Here is a 21,522-nt window from a genome sequence, read left to right on the forward strand (position 1 = left end):
TTTAAGAAAAGGCAGAGTCTGTTCCTCAAAACTTAGTGGCATTGAAGATGTCTTCATAGGGTGTAAGTGCCGTTGTACGTATTCTCGTTTGATAATAAGAATCTTTATTTACCGAAAAAGGAAATAAAATCGATTATCCGTTATAACAAGTAAAAGTAACTCTGATAATGTAAAATTTTCATACACCGTCAATAATAACGTAATATGATTTAAGCTCAAAGCTGAAAACAGCCATTTTAACATTATTTATATATGTGATGATACACCACATTGTTGTTCAGTAATACATTTACATCAAAATGCAAATCAAGTAAAGAAAAAAAACTTGAAACACAATTACAATTGATTACATGAAAATTTGTAAATTTTTCAACATGCATGGTTTAGAGTGAAACAGAAGGAGTAAGTTTGAAGTCAATATTCCAAAGCTCAAAGGATCCATTCTCAAAATCATAGTGTCCACCTTTTAATGCAATGTTTTTCTTCACCACAGCTTCTCTCACAAATGGATATGTCAATAAATTGCCTAGTGATACATTCACAGCTTCCTGCTCAACATCATACAAAAAAATTAACATTACATTTATGTTTTGCGCGCATTTTGACTGAATACAAAGTTTAAGAGATATTTTTGAAACTTACAATCTAAAATGAGTTTTTTGAAGTTGTGTTCGAACGTTCATTTTATTTAGAAAAAATGAGCAAAAGTGAAATGTCACCCAAGAACTGGTTTGGACCAGTTTTTTGGGACTTCCAAATTTCATGTACTTCAATAAAAAAAAAATTAAAAAGTATACTCTCAAAACCTATGGTCAGACGGGAGCCAATCAAGTCATAGATGTCATACCAGTGAAGCTCACTAAGAGTAAAATGAGAAATTTAAGTTAAATTACTTTTAAATATAGAAAAATATTTATTATTTTTTTTGCGACAAATATCTATAGAAACAAAGTGCATCACATGAATTGAGATATACCTTCTCCAATTTTGTGCATTGTTCATTGTGATCCAAATCGCAGAATTCTGCCTTTACTTTTGCCTTGGCAGTTGAGCAGATTTTCACCCATTCTTCAATGAAATCACTGCATTTTTAATGTACTCAAAGTATAAGAAGACCTTTAAATATAATTTTATTTTTCTGGATTCAAACTAGATAAACCTTAATCAATATTTAAATATATTTTTTTCATCATATTTAACCTAAGAAAATAACTATTCATAATGTTTTTCATATAATTTTTTAACATACAAAAAACTAATTAAAAAAAAGTTAAGATCTAATTTAATAAAATTAGTTCAAATTAATGTTTGAAAAGTAACAAATATCACATAAATTAGGAGAAAAAAATATTTTTTTTCTTTATTTTTTAAAAGTATATAATAAATATATGTAGGAGCTAAATGACAGATGAAAAGGACAAAAGAAAATACAATTTATAAACAAAAAAATAAAAAAAGTTGATGAGTAGACTTGCTTTTTTAAAAAGTCAAGTTGATGATCATCTTTTTATTTATCAACAACTTTATAAGGGTGACTATTCACTTATTGATAAGTCCATTTTCATTATCAATCATTTTCACACATTTATTTATTTAATTAGGGAAATTAAAAATTAAAAACCAACCTTTTAGTGGACCCATCATCAGGAATAGACATAAGTCCTTTAATACCTCCACAACAGCTGTGCCCAATCACCAAAATATTCTCCACCTATAATTGTACAAATTTTATTCATTTTTAAATTCACAACTCCAAATAAATAGGAGAAAAAAGGGAAATACAGGCAATTATTTTTAAAAAAAAATGAATTTACTAATCCGTACTTTCTTAAGGCTTAAATTAAGTTAAGAACTGATGAAGTAATTAACATGTATATTTTGATTTCCACTTGTTGCATTTGTTTAATTTACAACTCCAAATATATAGGAAAAAAGGACAAGTATGGGCAATTAAATTAAAGATTATCAATATTTTAAATGATTTGTACTAATCCCTATACTTAAGGCTGAAGTTTTGAGCTGATCTAATTTACATGTATTTGGTTTCTACCATGCACATGGGGTGCAATTTGAGGCAGTTTACAGACCAAATCAGACAAGTAGATCCTGTTGGACTGAAGTTAATAGAAATATAAATATTGTCTCTGAAAAGTTACACAAAATAATGTTTAGAGAGTTGAAAATGTTTCTAAATTAGGAGAAATTTAGGGTATTACAAAGAATGTCCTCGACTAAATGTGATTATCGTTTTTCTAAATCAAAAGATAGAATGACTTTTATTCGAAATAATGATTAATACAAATATTATTGAGCAAAATTGACGAGATGGTGAATTAGGCTCGACAATTTAAAAAATGTCAAAATTTTCTTTCTTAATTTTGGATAATTATAAAAGGTCAATGTCACACAAGTTGACATTTTCAATTTATATAAATATGAGGAGAAGTTAAGTAAGAAAGGAATCTCTTTAATTGAATTAGGTATCTTTGGACCAATATTGGACCATGAAATAACATGCTAAAAGACATGTACTTTGTTCTTGACCTCATTAATTAATTAATTATGATAAAATGAGCTACACCTTTATTATTTATTAATTATTAATTAATTAAGCAGAGGTGTAAAAACAAATTTCAATTGTCATAAAAATGGCTGACCTTCAAGTGGACAACTGCATATTCGACTGCTGCTCCCACTCCAGAATATTTTGTCTGTAATGTATAATTAACAACAAAATTAGAGTTTAAATTAAGAATAACGTGGAAAAAGTAAAGGATAAATAATAAATATGGGTTAAAGAATCTGCCATTCAACTACGAATATTAATCTAAACTTTATGCCATAAATATCCACATCATTATTTTGATCTTTTACTTTCTTTTCTTTTCAATATTTTTTTATTCTTGTTGATTAAGTCTCCAACATGGTACACGATTTGTCTCTTTGGGCTTTAATTCGAAAAATGTCATATAAATAGACCATCAGTCTATTCTCGAATGAAAATTTACCTGGTCGTAAGGAGGGACCATGTTGGCGATGTTACGGACAACAAAAGCTTCTCCTGGTTGGAAATTGAGGATGTGTGATGGGCAAACTCGAGAATCGGAGCAAGCAAAAACCAAGAACTGCACGTAATTTAATCACAAATTATACATAAGTACTCATTAACGTGCCTTAAACGTTGTTGTGAAGTCCAAAATATAAAACTAAACTTCAATATTTAGGAACAAAATTCGCAGTTTGGACGGCAATTATTGATGTTGATTTACATTAAAATACTTTGGGGATATAATAGGGAATAACGCCTACGAGTATATATGCAAGAGAGAGTAATTATTCTTGAGAGCTTTGATTGGAGGAAAAAGACTTAAGAAAATAATATAATATATAAATTCAATATATGGTGAGAAATCATGGTTAAGGATAATTTTTTCCATAAGCTTTTGATCATAGGAATTAACTAGATTAACTAATCAAGGCCATGATTAACTATGTTCACTTTTACTTGAATTGTTGTATAGTATTTCAAATATAAAGCTATATATAAATTAATATAAGTATTGTGATGAAATATTCATGTTAATTATTATAATTTCTTAAGAAATATGTAAAATTTAAAATGAACACATAAAAGTGAACGAGTATTATGAATTACCTTAGGGCTTTGACCTTTGGCAAGTTGTCCATACAACTCTGGGTTTTTCCTATAAAATGAAGTACAAAAACCAAGGTTAAGATTTTAAATATGTTTAACATGATTAAAATTGGCATAAATATTTACTAACGCTATCTAAAGAAGCTTTTCATTCAAATTAGAAATATTCTTTAGCTTTTGGACTACATAAATAATTAACCCCACAAATAAGAGAATTAGGTGATATATCATTCCCTTCTAATCATTTAAGAGTAGGGTTCTTACATATATTTTTTTTAGTGAATTTTTAAATATATATGCTTTACTTTCAAGAATTAGTTGGAAATAAACTTAAAATTCTCTATCAAAACAACTTTTTTTCTTATCTTTTTAGCTAAACTTTTATGCAGTCGTGCCATATTATACTCCACTAATTTGAAAGTCTTTTTCTCAATGTACGACCATAATTTTATACAAGAAGAAATATAGTGGGCATATAATATAAGGGTAGACCTTCAATGATCAAGATTCCACTATTTTCCATACACAAGTTGAACACTTGGCAATCCACTTATCCACTCATATCAAAGAGTTGTTTTCCATAGCTTTCATTTTTAGAACCAACAAGATATTAACTGGTACCGTTCATTTTACTTGTTCATAAATTAAAAATAAATACTTTTGATATGTGCCAAAAAAATAATTAAATTTCATATCCAGTCAAATATATTTTCATATGAATAAAGGTAAAAGAGTAATACTAATTGGCAAACTATGATAAATTACTTTCCATGCCATTTTTTTTTGGCACACCTATGCCTACTAAGAAATGTGTTTAATAACATCAGTTATTAATAGGGTTGGACAAATAATAAATTACTTCTATTTTTATTTACTAAAGTACAGTATGACCTTGTTAGAATAGTTTAAACCTAATAGTGAAATGAATAAAATCATTAATACCTTCTTTGTACTACTATTATAAAATGACATAAATTCTATCAACATCAATGAAAGCTCTAAAAGACAGACATATCCACATGATAATTAAGTGACCCACAATTTGATTTTTTATGTTTTTTTTAGATTAAAGTAACAAATAAAAATTAAAAAATTAAAGGAAAACACTAATATCCAACCACTAATAATTCAATTGAGTAACATTTTCAGACGGTCGGTCAAACTGTCAACCTTCAATTGTGGAAAATAAACAATCAATTCTGAATCAAGTCAGCTCAATACTCGATCGATTTCATTTTAATTATCGTTTTAATTTTTTCTTTTCACATCTACTTAAAAAATAATAATAACCATAACATATAATTTATTAAATACTTTTCGAGGATGAAAACGATATTAAAATGATTTTCTTAAGAAAATAACTGAAAATAATTGTCAATTTTAATTTTATTTATTTATTTTCTTAAAAAAAACTGGCAGCATATCCGAGAATGATGCAATATTTGATGCCACAAAGGTTCGGACATAACTTTTTAATGGCAAAGGACAGAATTTATTTACGGTAAAGTACAATTTCCTAATTTTGACTTACTCATATTTCTCCGCCTTGAAATGCGCGAATCCGGATCGGATCTTCTCATCCGGGTCGGACTTTTTCCCGTTGGCGCCTTCCAGCTCCGCCGTCAACTGCCTTATCTTCGCCGCAGCTGTGTCTTCCAGCTCATTCTTTTCACTACCAACCACAAAAAATAATAATTAAAAAAATAAATAATTAAATTACTCACTCCGTGTGGGACCCAGCGTTAATGTAAACAGACAAACAGTTAGAGGATTGGAGGATGAAATCACAGTCTGTTTTCCAATTTTATCGGAAACTGTGAAATTACGGATCAGGACAGAATTTATTACAGTAATTACGTAATGGAAGCTACAGAAAGTCCTGATGGAAAAGGACAAAAAATGGAAAATCTCTTTCTATACCTGAGAAGCTTTTTCAGTCCTGCAATGGCGTCTTCGTATGAATCTTCTGCCATTTTCGTAACCTGCAAGTCAGAAAAAAAAATTAAAACAATCGTAATTACATGTTGATTAGTTGATCTTAATTTGTTTTGATAATTCTACGAGAAAAAGGATTCGATCGTATTTGATTTTATATATGCGAATATCGAGCAAAATTCAATATGCAAATTACGAAGAACTCTGAAGATTTGTCAGATTTGAATATACCTCTCGACTTGTAGAAAATAAAGTCATTTTCGTTGATGATGAAGAAACTACGGGAGAAAGAGGATGAATAAAACGCTCAAAAGAGTAAACAAACTCACGTTCTTTGTGTTGTAAAGGACTATTACAAAGAGTATTTATAGAAAGAGATTTGGGTATGGTTAATTGGATTGGGATTTCGATAAATATTTTATTTACCTAAATTGAAATTGGAAAATTATATATTTAATTATATTGAAATTTTATTTTTGTGAATATTCAACGCCTTATTGGATGGAACGTCACCCATTTGTGGTGCGGTTATGGAGGAATGGGCCACTGGTTTCACTTTCTATGTTAATCAATTAAAATTCTTTTTCATTTCAATTATGACATTTTATAAATTTTCTTTTTAGTTATCACACTTTTTATTTTTAATCCAATATATGAATGTTGATCAATATTTTAAAATATATTGTTATTCATATTAATATAGAAATATTACAACTCTTATAGTACTTTTAGTTAGTTTTTGAATATTCAAATTTTTATGTTAAAATATAGAATTAATGTTATCTGATTTATCTATGAAAATTAGTCAATTTGACTCTCAAAATGGAACTAAGGGAGTATGTGGTGACTTTGACTTTACACGAAGTATAAAAAGGAAAGAACACTTTCGAAACTTGTAATTTAAATTAAGTCATAAATTTGTGTTACTATGAATCATTTACTAAAGATAAAATAAGTATTTTAAATTAAATTATTACTGAATATAAAAATGTCATTCTTTTTTAAGAGGACCAAAATGACAAGTGAATCATACTCCCTCTGTTCAACAATAGTTGTCCACCTACTAATATTAATTGTCCAACAATATTTGTTTAATTTAGAAAATCAAGAGATAATTTGCTTTTTGTCTATTTTGCCCTTGCTATTAAGTATTATTTATCATCTAACACATTTTTCAAAGGATTATATTTAATAAGGTCAAATAATAATATAGTAATATTACCCCTATTATTTATTATTTCTTAAGAGGTATGTCAAGTCAGTAATGCACAATTATTATTGGACAGAGAATATAAATTGAAACAATAAAAATAGTATTGTTGTAACAACCTACCTCATTGGTGATTTTACTCACTTTCAATATAAGTTCAAACAATTAAAAAAATATGTTCTATGTATATGTTTCCTTGTAAATTTAATATTTTTCGTTTGTCCTACCATTATTTCAGAGGTGTGGGAATTGCTTAAATTTGATTGAGTGATAAGGGTCGCCCAATCCTCGGTCATTATGACTTAAGATTGCACTAATTCAATGACTACTTAATATTAGATATAAAATATAAAATAATTATTAGATTTTATATTTCGTATCAAACGACTCTGAAAGGTGTTAACTGGCTCAGGGGGTACAATAGTTTAGTGGACATAATAGAATACTGCTCTGTACTAAGTCAAAAACAGGATTATGATTATTAAATATTGTAATTTATTATAAGGTTTTATTAGGTGAAGGGGTAGTACGTGTAATGTGGCCTTCCTGGCTTGCCGGTGGCTGTTTGTTTCCCATGGGCAAGTCAACCATGGAGTGCCACCACATTCTATTTTTGGCTTTTGGACTCAACATTTCATCAATAATTTTTATTCTTTAATAATTTTGTGTTACTCATTACATCCTATACATTTAATTAAAATACTATCAAAATGGACTTTTCTTCTTCATATTATAAATAAACTCTTTTAATTTCAAGATCCTAATTTGTTGGAAAAAGTCCATTTCTAAATTGATTCACCTTTTTCGGCTTATTGACCATTACAACGATCTCACAAATCAAGTTTGAAGGAATAAAATGTGAAAAAAAGAGAAACAATATGAGAGCAATCACAATCAATTGACCATTCTTCAATGATAATTAAGACTTAAGTTTTATCGATGTTTGGGAAAATAGTTAAATTTGTTCTTCAATTTTGGGAAATGATCCAAATTTTGGGATTCTATCTTGCTGTTATTGATATGAACTACTCCTTTCGTCCAACAATAATAATGGTTTGTTATATTATTTTGAGATGTTCAAATACTTATTCACTTTATGAAATCAATGACTAATTTTATACTTAGTTTCTAATTTATCCTTATTATTAATTATAGTCATTTTCTCTTATTACATTTTTCAGGACATTCTATTTATTATATTTCAATGATGATATAGTAAAATTACCTTTCTATTTGTACCTTTTTAATAAGTACTCTTTTTGTCCCTAATTACTTGTCCAATTTTCCTTTTTTACTTGTCCATTTTGACAAATAAAAAAAAACAATTTTATAATACCTATTATACCCTCAATTTATTTAGAGAGTTAATGCTTTTGAAAAAGGTAGAACCTCTTTAATGAGTAAATTGATTTTGAAATTATATCAATTAATAGGGATAAAATGATAAACTCACTATGTCAATTATTATTTTCTTAATAGGTGTGTCAAGTAAAAATGGACAAGTAATCACAGATAGAGTGAGTATGTAAAATCAATAATAAACAAGTATTATTGGACAAAGGGATTAATTTTTTTTCTTATTCACAAACAACTAAAGCTAGCTTTCCATTATAGTATGATTTTTTTATAAGAAAAAAAAAAGATTAACTATGCTCTTGAACTATGTGAGAATCACTATTTTGATGGCGACTCCATTATCTTCTTTTAATAACATTTAAAACCTTAAACAACTATGTCTCTATTCCCTAAGCTCAAATTAACTACCATTAATTTCAAATCAACTACATCATCAAATTGAATTTTCACTTTCATCGAAACTCCAGTGATCACTAATTTCGTAGATTGTCAGTAACTATATTAGAAATTCACACCAAATATTAAAAGAAAAAAACCAATGCACATAGAATTTTTAATCTTAAGGACGAATTTAATTGATAAATCTAAATTGTTTCACATACTTCAAGGGCAATTTAATCTTTCACTATTATTAAAAGAGAAAGAAAAAGAAGTATATATATTGAAAAACTTTTGTGATAAGTCAAAGAAGAATAAAAACTCACCCACTTTTTTATAAAGGAAATGATAGATAAATTAGAACCACTTCACAAAATTCATATGCAAATTTAAACATTTTTCTTAGAAATGATGAAAATTTAGTTACTTACTGTATTTGTTTGTATCCAATTATGGAATTATTTTGAAACAGAAAGACTAATGACTTTGTACGTAATCCTTATCCTATCAAATGTATATATGACCAAACTCCAAACTGAATTCCAAAACAAAAGCATTAATATCCCAAATTATTCTTTTGAAATTGGAAAGGTTAAAGAGGACTATAAGGAAATGCTCTTAAGAAAGTCGAAAAGGCCATTTCCCAATTTTCAACCTTACCATTTTATATAACTTTCATCACCACAAATGGTTTGTGACGTGACACCCTTCTTTATTGGTTTGTTTCTATTCTAGTGAGCTCTTCTCACCATTACTTCTTTTAATAAATACTACATACAGAGCTCGTGTCAACATGACTAGTATATGTTATTTTTCATATTTTAATTTTATAATATACATATAATTTTTGAAAATCAATCAAAACAAAAATTATAGCATTATTTTTAAGAATATGTTAAATTTCTTATTATCATGATTTATAATACTTCTAATATAAATTATTGGAAATACCTTTACTCCTTTGTTTTGATTGATGTGACACAAATGACATTTGAGGAATTAACCAAAAGTTTTTATATGTTTTTAAAAATATTTTAAGTTGTTATTTATAATAATTTGTGAAGTACTAATATTTTTTACCTAATTTTTAAATATATAAATTATTAAATTTTCAAATAACAAAAGTATCCTTTAATGCAATCTTAAATTTTTAATTAATTCTAATTGAAGCATACATGTTGATAAAAAATATGTGTGCTTCTAGTCTCTTCTATACATATATATATATATATATATATATATATATATGTTGTAGATGAATTTTGTGAAAGGTTTTTATTGCTATTAATGGTTAAATATTTATAGGTGCGGGAAATGGACTATTTGGGTTGTGATATGTAGTATAAAAATTTATTGAAGGAAAGTTTATGGCACTAAGCTTAACATTTTATAAATTAGTTTAGGAAGATCAATTTTTCAAAATTTATAAAAAAATGATTTGAGCAAATTTTGATATATAAAAGAACTAAATTACTGGGGTTGGACAGTGACGAATTGAATTTGAACTTACTTTGAGCTAACTTTTATAATGAATTAAGATGAACTATACCAAATTTTAATTCGTTTATGATCTTATCCAATTAATTAAAATTTGAACAAATTAAATGAATCATATAGGTTTGGCTTGAATTTTCCGCCCCTAACATTTACCAACCTTATGTAGCAAACACGTGTTCAAATAATATATGTTCAGTATGTTGCAAGAAAAATAATATGTTTGTATATTAAAAATATGTTTTAATTTTAATGATATGATTTTATAATTACATGATATTTTTTTAGTCATAAATTTAATAAATCTGTATCTCATTTTATGATAATCAAACACTTTCATGTAAATTTGAAGAGAAATAGTATTTTCAAATTGTAGCATTATGAATTTGAATTTGTGTAATCACTTAGACAAGTACAATTTAATTGGCCAATCCTTGCTCCCGAAAAAAAATAAGGATAAATTTTAGGTTTAGCAAACATAAAAATAATATTTGTATGTTATAGCTATAGCTGCATAATTGCGCTTCATAGCAAACTTATGTTTGCTATGAAGCATCAAATTTGTATAAATCGCTGACAGGCCTTTCATTTGTATAAAAACGCAACGATTGTATATGTATATCGGTTAGATAATTGTATATATGTAACTAATATGTATATGTATCAATGATTGTCATTGTGTTTGTATATTTGCATAAAATTTGAATTTGTATACAATTGAATCGAAATAAAACATTTGTATTTCAAATATCTCTCTATCGCTTTATACAACACAAATTATACAATGTAATTTGTATAATTTGTGTTTGTATAAAGCGAGAAAGAGAGAAAGGCAAACGAGAACTGGTAGGGGAAGATCTGTATTTGTATTATTATAAGTGTATAGGACGAAAAATATATGTATTTGTATTTGTATATACAGTTTTCTCTCGCTTTATACAAACACAAATGCAAGTTATACATTTGTGTTTGTATAAAGTGTGGGAGGCAAGGGAGAGTGGCGAGCAAGATCTGGGAGAGAGACGAATGACAAGTGTTTGCTACGAATGACAATTAAAATGAAACTGTGGTTATAACATTTAATTTAAATTAATAGTTTGCTAATTTATACAAAAATGCTCTTATAAGTAAGTAATCTTAAACTTTTACTCTAGGACCACGAGAACATAATTTTAAGTTTGACAATTTTTTGCAAAAATGAATACTACTTTTGATTTTTGAATTTGATATTTTATGATAAAGTTTAAAATCACTTATTTTCAAAATTATTAAGTGAAATTTCCTAGAAAAAGGGGTGGTGGGTGTGTGTGTGTGTGGGGGGGGGGGGGGTGGGGGGTTTGGGTTGGAGCCATCTAACAAACTTTTGAGTTTTGGGCTTGTTGGTCTTAAGTGGATCGGGCCTTTGGACTTATAAAAGTTGCATTTAAAATGATCAAAACGTGGTCCATTAAAGAAGTTTGGGCTTGTTGATCGGATTGAAGTAACAACTTTAAAAACAGTCCCATTTTACGGTCGCTAGCCTATATTATATAAAACTATACAGTAATTATACATAAAATATGTATGTTTTTACATTGTCTATAATTATTTTAATGGACAACTATAAGGTGTAAAAGTATACACCTATTTTCCCTTGGTTTTTTGTTATTAAATTTTGAAGTCTTTTACGCGGGGAAATTTCAACAGAATGAAGAATTAAAACGAGAATATCCAAAATTTATTAATCTTATTTCGTAATTTATTTCATGATCCAATCTAAAATTTGAAAGTTATTTTCCATTATTGACCTCTATTATATGGTGAATAGATAGAATCGAACAATGTGGCTAGTATACAAACCATGAACATATGATAAGAGGCCCAAATGAGAAAGACTTGACAAAAGAAAATTAGAGTCGAGCACATAACTCACAACCTTCGGATTAAAAGTGAGGGGTGCTTACCATCCGAACAACACCCTCTCATTTAAACACTCATTCTACATTATCCTTTCCGCCTTAATATATTGTATACTTCTCCTTCATACTATCGAAGTTAGACTAAACTAATTCAGTATAAATATTTGAATTTTTTGAATCTCGTAAAGAAAAAATATACCAAGAACATTTTGTGACAGAGGGAGGTTTATTTTATGGATTTCCCTTTATAGTATTTTAGTAATACTTGTAAATTCTTAAGTAGTTCGCTTTCAGATTTAGCTTTTCTATCCTCACAAGGTAGATGGAAAGTCTGTGTTGGTCACATCACCTTCTCCAGACGATCCCACTTGTGAGATTACACTATGTATATTATTGTCGTAGTTTTTTTTAGAATTTTTTTCTTTCTTTTTTTTTGGTTGGAACTAACAGAGTCAGAAACATAAGGGTGTTATATATATAGTGTATCACATATTTACCAACTATAGTTCATAGTTCATTATTTGACTCAAAATAAAGACACAAAAATATAAAATGATAAAGACATCCATGTAGAACTAACCTGATTGAGAGACTTTCTTGAACAACACATTAGCATGCATTTCCTTAATTTTCCAGCCATAATTAATAAGAATTAATCCTCAATAATATTCCTGGCATATAATTCAGTCACTTATCATATACATTGGTTAACAATATCATATATTTATAGTAATATGCAATACCCCACATTATATTCCACACACCAAAAAAGATAACAAATTTGTTTGATCTAAAACTCCTACTATTCCATTAGTATATGCAACTACTTAGCTTTTGCCTAAGAATATGAATTTACTATCCAATTATGAGAAAGCTAAATGACATGACATGATTAGTTCAAGTTCTCCCTAAGATATAAAAGTGATACGTACATAGTTATCTTTTAAGTGATCAGATTATTCAAAATTTCGATGGTAAGAAATTAAAGAGAAAGAGAGAAAGTGTACCTTATAATTAGAATTCAAGACTTGAGAAGTATCATCAAGGAGTAGAGAAGTGTGATATTTGCCCTTATAATAACAAAATTGTCATTGAAAATAAAGCCAACAAGGCAAAAGTGATAAGAGTAAACCACAAAAATAAAAGTTGTCCTCACGGAAATTCCATCAAATGAAAACCACAAAAAAGGATAAGAATAGAGACAAAAATAAAGAATGAAAGAGAGTAGAGCTTTGGATAACTTCTACGTTTGGCACACCATTTATTTTAAAAATTAGAGATAGCAAACTTACATAACCATTTTTGGGCCACATTTTCATCATCTTACTCAGCATTGGTCAATCCTACTTATCAAATTCTGACCAAGGGTTTGTGGCTTCACCACTTACTTACAATAATAAAATAAACTACACACAGGCATTTCCTCTAGTTAATGGAATCAGAATTTGAAATTTATGACTTTATGATTTTAGTTCATTTGAGTTATTGGGTTTTAAGTTAATCATTTGTACATATTCTGTAGATCTTTAAAAACAAATATAAAATTTGAACCAAAGCTACTCTATAATTTGACTGAATACCTAATTCGTATTTGATCTAAACTCCATTCTTTATCTGAATAGAACAATTATCGTATTTTGAGAGTGAAGCATAATTATTGTGATAAAGTGTTTTCTCTGATTAAAAATGTAGTATAAATTTTCGATAAATAGGATTCGAACGATTTCCATGCCTTCACCCTCCTCTATTATTCATGAAAACGACTCTCAACTCCCAAGAGGAGGGGGGGGGGGGGGGGGGGGGGGGGAGGAAAAGAAAAAAGAAGTGTACCCATTATCTTTTGGGACTTTTAGATAAAATGTGACAACTCTTAGCTAGGTGGAGGATTGGTCTTTTATAAGAATTCCCAAAAAATTGGAAATAGTTGAGATAAGAGAGGTTGACAAAGATAAACGATGGCTATAAAGATGGTATTATACCATTATTATATTATGAAAAGCACATGAAATTGACAATTCACGTTGATTGTTGCAAGAATTTCAATATACGTATAGCTTTCTAGTTGCTTAGTTGTACTCTATTTTTTAAATTAAATTTAAATAAGTGATTATTCCAAACTTGTGATATAGACAAATAATCATGTACTTCTTATCATATCCTACTAATTGAAAATGAACCTACCTCACTTGCTTTGTATGAATTTGGTAATAGTAGGTCCCTTTTTTTTGTATTTCTTTAAGCTGTCTCTTAAAGAATTGGGAAATGGTTTGAGTTAAGACTCATGGAGAAAAATAAATGATTGACATATATAATTCTATGTAGGCATAATACATAAACATAATCCTTAACTTGACGTCAGCGGACAACTATGACTTTTAACTTTGGGTATGCACAAATATGCACTTAAACTTGTATAAAATTGAACAAATATACACATTAGTCCTACATGGCACCTTACATGACAATTTTTCATCCTACGTGTATTATGTCATGTAGGACACGTGTGTCTACTTGTTAAATTTTATATAAGTTTAAGTGTTTACTTGTGCACACTCAAAGTTGGAGGACATAATTGTCCGTTGAAGTCAAGTTAAGGGTCATGTTTGTGTATTATGCCTTTTATGTATGAGTCCGGAGCCAAAAGGGAAAAAAAATTGCTAAAAATTCCAAAAGGGCACATCAATTTTTTTTTAACCAAAAGGGCAAAATCGCTCCTGACGGAGCTATTTTCTTCTGACAAAATTGACACCGTTAATTTTATTTTTTAACATCGCTGCCCCTACAACGTTTTTCTAAAAAAAAAACTTTATAAAATTAAAATCGCTGCCTTTTCCTTAAAAAAAGTTAATTTTTTTAAAAAAGAAAAATCACTTGCAAGGCTTAAAAAATGGGGTTTCTCAAAAACCAAATAAGCCAACAAAGAAATGGGGTTTCTCAGAAACCAAATAAGCCAACAAAAAAATGGGGTTTCTTAGAAACCAAATAAGCCAACAAAGAAATGGGGTTTCACAGAAACCAAATAAGCCAACAAAGAAATGGGGTTTCTCAAAAACCAAATAATCACCATATTGTTGAGTGTACCAGCTCTTCAGGTCAACCAACACAGGAGGAAATATGTGTTTAGGAAGGGCAACTTGGCCATCAAAGAGTGGAGCAACAATGGCGATTAACAAGAAGTAAACGAAAAGAAGCAAGTCCAATAGCTTAACAAAAGCACCCATTTTGGTCTTCGTCTCTTTGCAACAATAGAGGCAGGCACCAAAAAGTTCAGCTAATTTTTTGAGAAAAACGCTGCAGGGGCAGCCTTGTTAGTTTTTTTTTTTTGACAAAATCGCTGCCAAATTTTAAGGAAAATTTTTTTTGGACGAAATCGCTGCCCCAGCAGTGATTTTTATGTTTTTTAATGGATTAACGGAGTCAATCGCTCCATCAGGAGCGATTTTACTCTTTTGATTAAAAAAAAATTGATGTGTCCTTTTGAAATTTTTAACAATTTTTTTTACCCTTTTGGCATCGGAATGTATAATGCTACTCCTTATTTATGGACAGAGCTACCTTAGGATGGGTCTGATACACCCCTTATCAAAAAATTATGTGATATACAAAAATAAATTATTTAATTATTATGAATGTTTATTTAATTTTACAGGTCTTTAACACAATTAAAAAGAAAATTTGTATATCCTTGCCAAATTTTTGGCACCGGTCATTATTGTATAATTAAAAGCACATGCAATTGAAGATTCCACGTTGATTGTTGCAATCATAACGATTGCTTCCGAGTTCCGTATATAGTTCTACTTTGTAAAGTAATATATATATATATATATATATATATATATATAAAATCCGTCTATTTAATTATCTCATTATTTGATAACCAAACATATATTGTAGCTAAAGAAATGAGTTTTTTTTCCCTTACCCCTTCCTAAGAGCTCCTACTTTTTATTGGGGTGACTTAAATTTACAATTTTCAAGTTGAGAGTAAGGGGTGCTTATCATTCGAGCAACTACATCTTGTCAATTAAAGAAATATTCAAAAGTAAGGATAACAATATAACCTAATCCTAATTCCTAATTATATTATAAGTATGTGAAGTTACCCGAACACTTGCTTTTTTTGATTATTATTTTTTAGTTCTATCTATTATCAGTATCATGCGTTGTATTTTTATTAATAATAAAATGATAATGAATAAGATATTTATACAAGGAGAAGAAGGTGGCTCCTACGAGTGTGAATGATTTTATAAATGAATGAGATATTCATTCATACATGCTAAGGGTGGCTCTACAAGTGTCAATTATTTTAATTTTTTTCTATGGAATCGATCAAAGCAAATCAGTTTTTTGTTTTTTTTTTTTATAAAAAAATCGAAGGTCTCAATATAAAATTATAATTGTAATGAATTAAAATAATTAGAATGACTTTTTTATGTTATATATATATATATATATCAGCCTCGTAGTGCTCCTCTTCGTCATCGAGGCTAGCTAGCTTCATAATAGTTTAACTAGTGCACTAACCTATAACCTAACGCCACTTGAAATTAATATAGACTGCCAGAATATTCTTCACTCTCTAGCAAAAATTTGACTGACGGCAGGAAACTGCTACTCAAATTTGGGAACCCTCTGGTGTGCAACATAGATTTAGGAAAGAATATCAAGTGACAGATATCTTGGCTAAGTAAGGGTCTAGATTGAAGAAAGCTTCCATTGTGATTTGGACATACGTTAATTGTATCTAGTAAAATATAAACAGAAAAAGTAGAAACTCTTTATGTTAATTATACTAAAAATATCGCCTTCTATTGTGGAATGTATTAATGCGTATAATGTAACCTCAACTCTTGCCCCAAGCATTACTAAAGGATCCATACTCGGCCACTTACATGTATTGATGCATATTAAGTTTTAATATATCATCTTGTTTATCAAAAAAATAAAAAATAAAAAGCTTCAAACTCTTTCCTAACGACTCGATTGCCATCCAATTGATTTGTTTCCTTCATATTGAGAATGATGATGGACTCAAAGGCAGAGCCAATGCTAGGAGTATGGGGTTCTAAATTAATTTTGTTTGGAGGTTCACATGTTAATATACATATATTTATTTAATTTTTTAATACAAATATATGGTCTACAAAAAAGCTAGTGAGTTCGTCCGAACCCATACACCCCCACCTAGCTTCGCCTCTGATGATGGTCTTTTTCGCAAAAATAATAATTTAAAGCAACTTAGCAAAGATTAAATAATAATTAAGTCAAAACAATACTGTAACTGTCCTGTCCCCATGTTGGTCGCCAAACTTTTTACCCTTAAATCCATAACTTGAAGTAACAATTCAATTTGTTTAAATGGTTCAAGGACACACAAATTAGAGTGAAAACAATGAGATTGTTGATGCTAAATTACTTGTTTTATATGATTAAAGTGATGAGCCAAATCAGTCAACAATAAAACATTAGCGAGAGAAAAATAATTAATATTATTCGTGTGTTTTTATCTTAGTCGTCTGACAATATCACCGATAAAGTTAGGATTTAATGATTTTGAGGGTTATAGTTACCATGCTTGAGGAGAAATGACAATTCTGATGTGATACAAATGTGGGGAAATGGTATACTTACAATCAAACCCTAAGTAATGTTTTTCATGGATTTCGCCCCTCATAAGTCATAACGTCCCATATAGACACGTTTCATCAACTACATTTGTGACTAAAAAAACTGCTGAATTGGATCCCATATTCTTTGAAAGAGATTGCAACCAATATTTATCTTGACAATCCACCGCTATATTCCAGTTTTGCATCTCTGGAGCCAAGTGAGCCAATAGTATAGATCCAAACTTAGTACATACGAGAGTCAACAATCTTACCAAACGATCTCAAATGATAAGACAAGTATCATTCTCATTGAATCATGTCTGATATGTCTTCATTCCCACGTGTCACATTCTGATGCGTCCAGATCGACCCCGGCCTAATTAGAATTATTAATCAGTTGTAGAGGTAAAACATAGAACATTAATTTCTTTAGGAGGCGTATTAGAACTTTTAACAATTTCGTGGAATTGAAAGTGATATTTAGCCCTCTCGTCAAAACCAAAGCCCCATTTTGTTTTCCTATTTCCAATCTGAATCCAGATCGATCTCGGCCTAAATTAGAATAATTAACCAGTTGTAGAGGTAAAACATAGAACATCAATTTCTTTAGGGGGCATATTAGAACTTTTAACAATTTCGTGGGGTGTAAAGTGATATTTAGCCCTCTAGTCAAAATCAAATCCCCATTCCATTTTCCTATTTTCAATTTGAATCCATATCGACCCCGACCTAAATTAGAATGATTAACCAGTTGTAGAGGTAAAATATACAACATTAATTTCTTTAGGGGGCATAATAGGACTTTTAACAATTTCGTGGAGTGGAAAGTGATATTTAGCCCTCTCGTCAAAACCAAATCCCCATTCCGTTTTCCTACTTCCAATCTGAATCCAGATCGATCCCAACCTAAATTAGAATGATTAACCAGTTGTAGAGGTAAAACATAGAACATTAATTTCTTTAGGGGGCATATTAGAACTTTTAACAATTTCGTGGGGTGTAAAGTGATATTTAGCCCTCTCGTCAAAACCAAATCCCCATTCCATTTTCCTACTTCCAATTTGAATCCATATCGACCCTGGCCTAAATTAGAATGATTAACCAGTTGTATAGGTAAAACATACAACATTAATTTCTTTAGGGGGCATATTATAACTTTTAACAATTTCGTGGGGTGTAAAGTGATATTTAGCCCTCTCATCAAAACCAAATCCCCATTCTTTTTTCCTACTTCCAATCTAAATCCAGATCGACCCTGGCCTAAATAAGAATGATTAACCAGTTGTAGAGGTAAAACATAGAACATTAATTTCTTTAGGGGGCATATTAGAACTTTTAACAATTTCGTGGGGTGAAAAGTGATATTTAGCCCTCTCGTCAAAACCAAAGCCCCATTCCATTTTTCTACTTCCAATTTGAATCCAGATCGACCCTGGCCTAAATTAGAATGATTAACCAGTTGTAGAGGTAAAACATTAATTTCTTTAGGAGGCATATTAGAACTTTTAGCAATTTCGTGGGGTGTAAAGTGATATTTAGCCCTCTCGTCAAAATCAAAGCCTCATTCCGTTTTCCTACTTCCAATCTCAATCCAGATCAACCCCGACCTAAATTAAAATGATTAACTAGTTGTAGAGGTAAAACATAGAACATTAATTTCTTTAGGGGGCATATTAAAACTTTTAACAATTTCATGGGGTGGAAAGTGATATACAACCCTCTCGTCAAAATCAAAGCCCCATTCTGTTTTCCTATTTTCAATTTGAATCCAGATCGATCCCGACCTAAATTAGAATAATCAACCAGCTGTACAGGTAAAACATAGAACATCAATTTCTTTAGGGGGCATATTAGAACTTTTAACAATTTCGTGGGGTGTAAAGTGATATTTAGCCCTCTCGTCAAAACCAAAGCCCCATTCCGGTTTCCTACTTTCAATCTGAATCCATATCGACCTCGACCTAAATTAGAATGATTAACTAGTTGTAGAGGTAAAACATACAACATTAATTTCTTTAGGGGGCATATTAGGACTTTTAACAATTTCGTGGGGTGTAAAGTGATATTTAGCCCTCTCGTCAAAATCAAAGCCCCATTCCGTTTTTCTACTTTCAATCTTAATCAATATCGACCCTGGCCTAAATTAGAATGATTAACCAGTTGTAGAGGTAAAACATACAACATTAATTTCTTTAGGGGGCATATTATAACTTTTAACAATTTCATGGGGTGCAAAGTGATATTTAGCCCTCTAGTCAAAACCAAATCCCCGTTCCGTTTTCCTACTTCCAATCTGAATCCAGATCGACCCCGGCCTAAATTAGAATGATTAACCAATTGTAGAGGTAAACCATAGAACATTAATTTATTTAGGGGCATTTTAGAACATTTAACAATTTCGTGGGGTGTATAGTGATGTTTGGCCCTCTCGTCAAAACCAAAGCCCCATTCTGTTTTCCTACTTCCAATTTGAATTCAGATCGACCCCGGGCTAAATTAGAATGATTAATCAGTTGTAGAGGTAAAACATACAACATTAATTTCTTTAGGGGGCATATAAGAACTTTTAACAATTTTGTGGGGTGTAAAGTGATATTTAGCACTCTCGTCAAAATCAAAGCCCCATTCCGTTTTCCTACTTCCAATCTGAATCCTGATCAACCCCGGCCTAAATTAGAATGATTAACTAGTTGTAAAGGTAAGACATAGAACATTAATTTCTTTAGGGGGCATATTAAAACTTTTAACAATTTCGTGGGGTGAAAAGTGATATTTAGCCCTTTCGTCAAAACCAAAGCCCCATTCCATTTTTCTACTTCCAATTTGAATCCAGATCGACCCTGGCCTAAATTAGAATGATTAACCAGTTGTAGAGGTAAAACATTAATTTCTTTAGGAGGCATATTAGAACTTTTAGCAATTTCGTGGGGTGTAAAGTGATATTTAGCCCTCTCGTCAAAATCAAAGCCTTATTCCGTTTTCCTACTTCCAATCTCAATCCAGATCAACCCCGGCCTAAATTAAAATGATTAAATAGTTGTAGAGGTAAAACATAGAACATTAATTTCTTTAGGGGACATATTAAAACCTTTAACAATTTCATGGGGTGGAAAGTGATATACAGCCCTCTCGTCAAAACCAAAGCCCCATTCTGTTTTCCTATTTTCAATCTGAATCCAGATCGATCCCGACCTAAATAAGAATGATCAACCAGCTGTACAGGTAAAACATAGAACATCAATTTCTTTAGGGGGCATATTAGAACTTTTAACAATTTCGTGGGGTGTAAAGTGATATTTAGCCCTCTCGTCAAAACCAAAGCCCCATTCCGTTTTCCTACTTTCAATCTGAATCCATATCGACCTCGACCTAAATTAGAATGATTAACCAGTTGTAGAGGTAAAACATACAACATTAATTTCTTTAGGGGGCATATTAGGACTTTTAACAATTTCGTGGGGTGTAAAGTGATATTTAGCTCTCTCGTCAAAATCAAAGCCCCATTCCGTTTTTCTACTTCCAATCTTAATCAATATCGACCCCGGCCTAAATTAGAATGATTAACCAGTTGTAGAGGTAAAACATACAACATTAATTTCTTTAGGGGGCATATTATAACTTTTAACAATTTCGTGGGGTGCAAAGTGATATTTAGCCCTCTAGTCAAAACCAAATCCCCGTTCCGTTTTCCTACTTCCAATCTGAATCCAGATCGACCCCGGCCTAAATTAGAATGATAAACCAGTTGTAGAGGTAAACCATAGAACGTTAATTTCTTTAGGGGCATTTTAGAACATTTAACAATTTCGTGGAGTGTATAGTGATATTTGGCCCTCTCGTCAAAACCAAAGCCCCATTCCGTTTTCCTACTTCCAATCTGAATTCAGATCGACCCCGGGCTAAATTAGAATGATTAATCAGTTGTAGAGGTAAAACATACAACATTAATTTCTTTAGGGGGCATATAAGAACTTTTAACAA

The 21,522-nt window shown here is 30.1% G+C and overlaps 2 protein-coding genes across 4 annotated transcripts in view; one reads left to right on the top strand and one right to left on the bottom strand.

Annotated features, from left to right (window-relative positions):
* Window positions 1-21,522, top strand: part of LOC125867603 (uncharacterized protein At4g28440) — a 162,608-nt gene that overhangs the window by 136,500 nt on the left and 4,586 nt on the right. The window contains exon 1 of one of the 2 annotated variants that reach the window (XM_049548157.1): window positions 15,117-15,120. The exons of the other annotated variant lie outside the window; for it this stretch is intronic. The gene's annotated coding sequence lies outside the window, so the exon portion shown is untranslated. Of the gene's footprint in view, window positions 1-15,116; window positions 15,121-21,522 lie in introns of those variants that run through there. 2 annotated transcript variants of the gene reach the window in all.
* LOC125867597 (carbonic anhydrase 2-like) lies at window positions 204-13,174 on the bottom strand. Of its 2 annotated transcripts, XM_049548146.1 has the most exons (10): window positions 12,934-13,174; window positions 12,507-12,597; window positions 5,576-5,637; window positions 5,187-5,327; window positions 3,656-3,704; window positions 3,009-3,125; window positions 2,658-2,711; window positions 1,626-1,711; window positions 977-1,082; window positions 204-548 (listed from the first exon to the last, which is right to left on the bottom strand). In XM_049548146.1, exons 2-10 carry the CDS (start codon window positions 12,564-12,566, stop codon window positions 384-386), a joined length of 840 nt encoding a protein of 279 aa, XP_049404103.1. In that variant the 5' UTR covers window positions 12,567-12,597; window positions 12,934-13,174; the 3' UTR covers window positions 204-383. The 2 variants fall into 2 exon arrangements, with proteins under 2 accessions (XP_049404103.1, XP_049404104.1); XM_049548147.1 differs by lacking the exons at window positions 12,507-12,597; window positions 12,934-13,174 and adding an exon at window positions 5,822-6,126.

The sequence above is a fragment of the Solanum stenotomum genome, chromosome 6 (assembly GCF_019186545.1).
Source record: "Solanum stenotomum isolate F172 chromosome 6, ASM1918654v1, whole genome shotgun sequence".
Taxonomy (NCBI): domain Eukaryota; kingdom Viridiplantae; phylum Streptophyta; class Magnoliopsida; order Solanales; family Solanaceae; genus Solanum; species Solanum stenotomum.

Excerpts from the sequence above, each read along its gene's own strand:
- LOC125867597 (XM_049548146.1), bottom strand. The coding sequence starts at position 12,566 with ATGGCTGGAAAATTAAGGAAATGCATGCTAATGTGTTGTTCAAGAAAG. Across the intron at positions 3,126-3,655 it reads CCAAAGGTCAAAGCCCTAAG|TTCTTGGTTTTTGCTTGCTC; the intron begins GTAATTCATAAT and ends AATTACGTGCAG. Across the intron at positions 1,712-2,657 it reads ATGCAGTTGTCCACTTGAAG|GTGGAGAATATTTTGGTGAT; the intron begins GTCAGCCATTTT and ends GTACAATTATAG.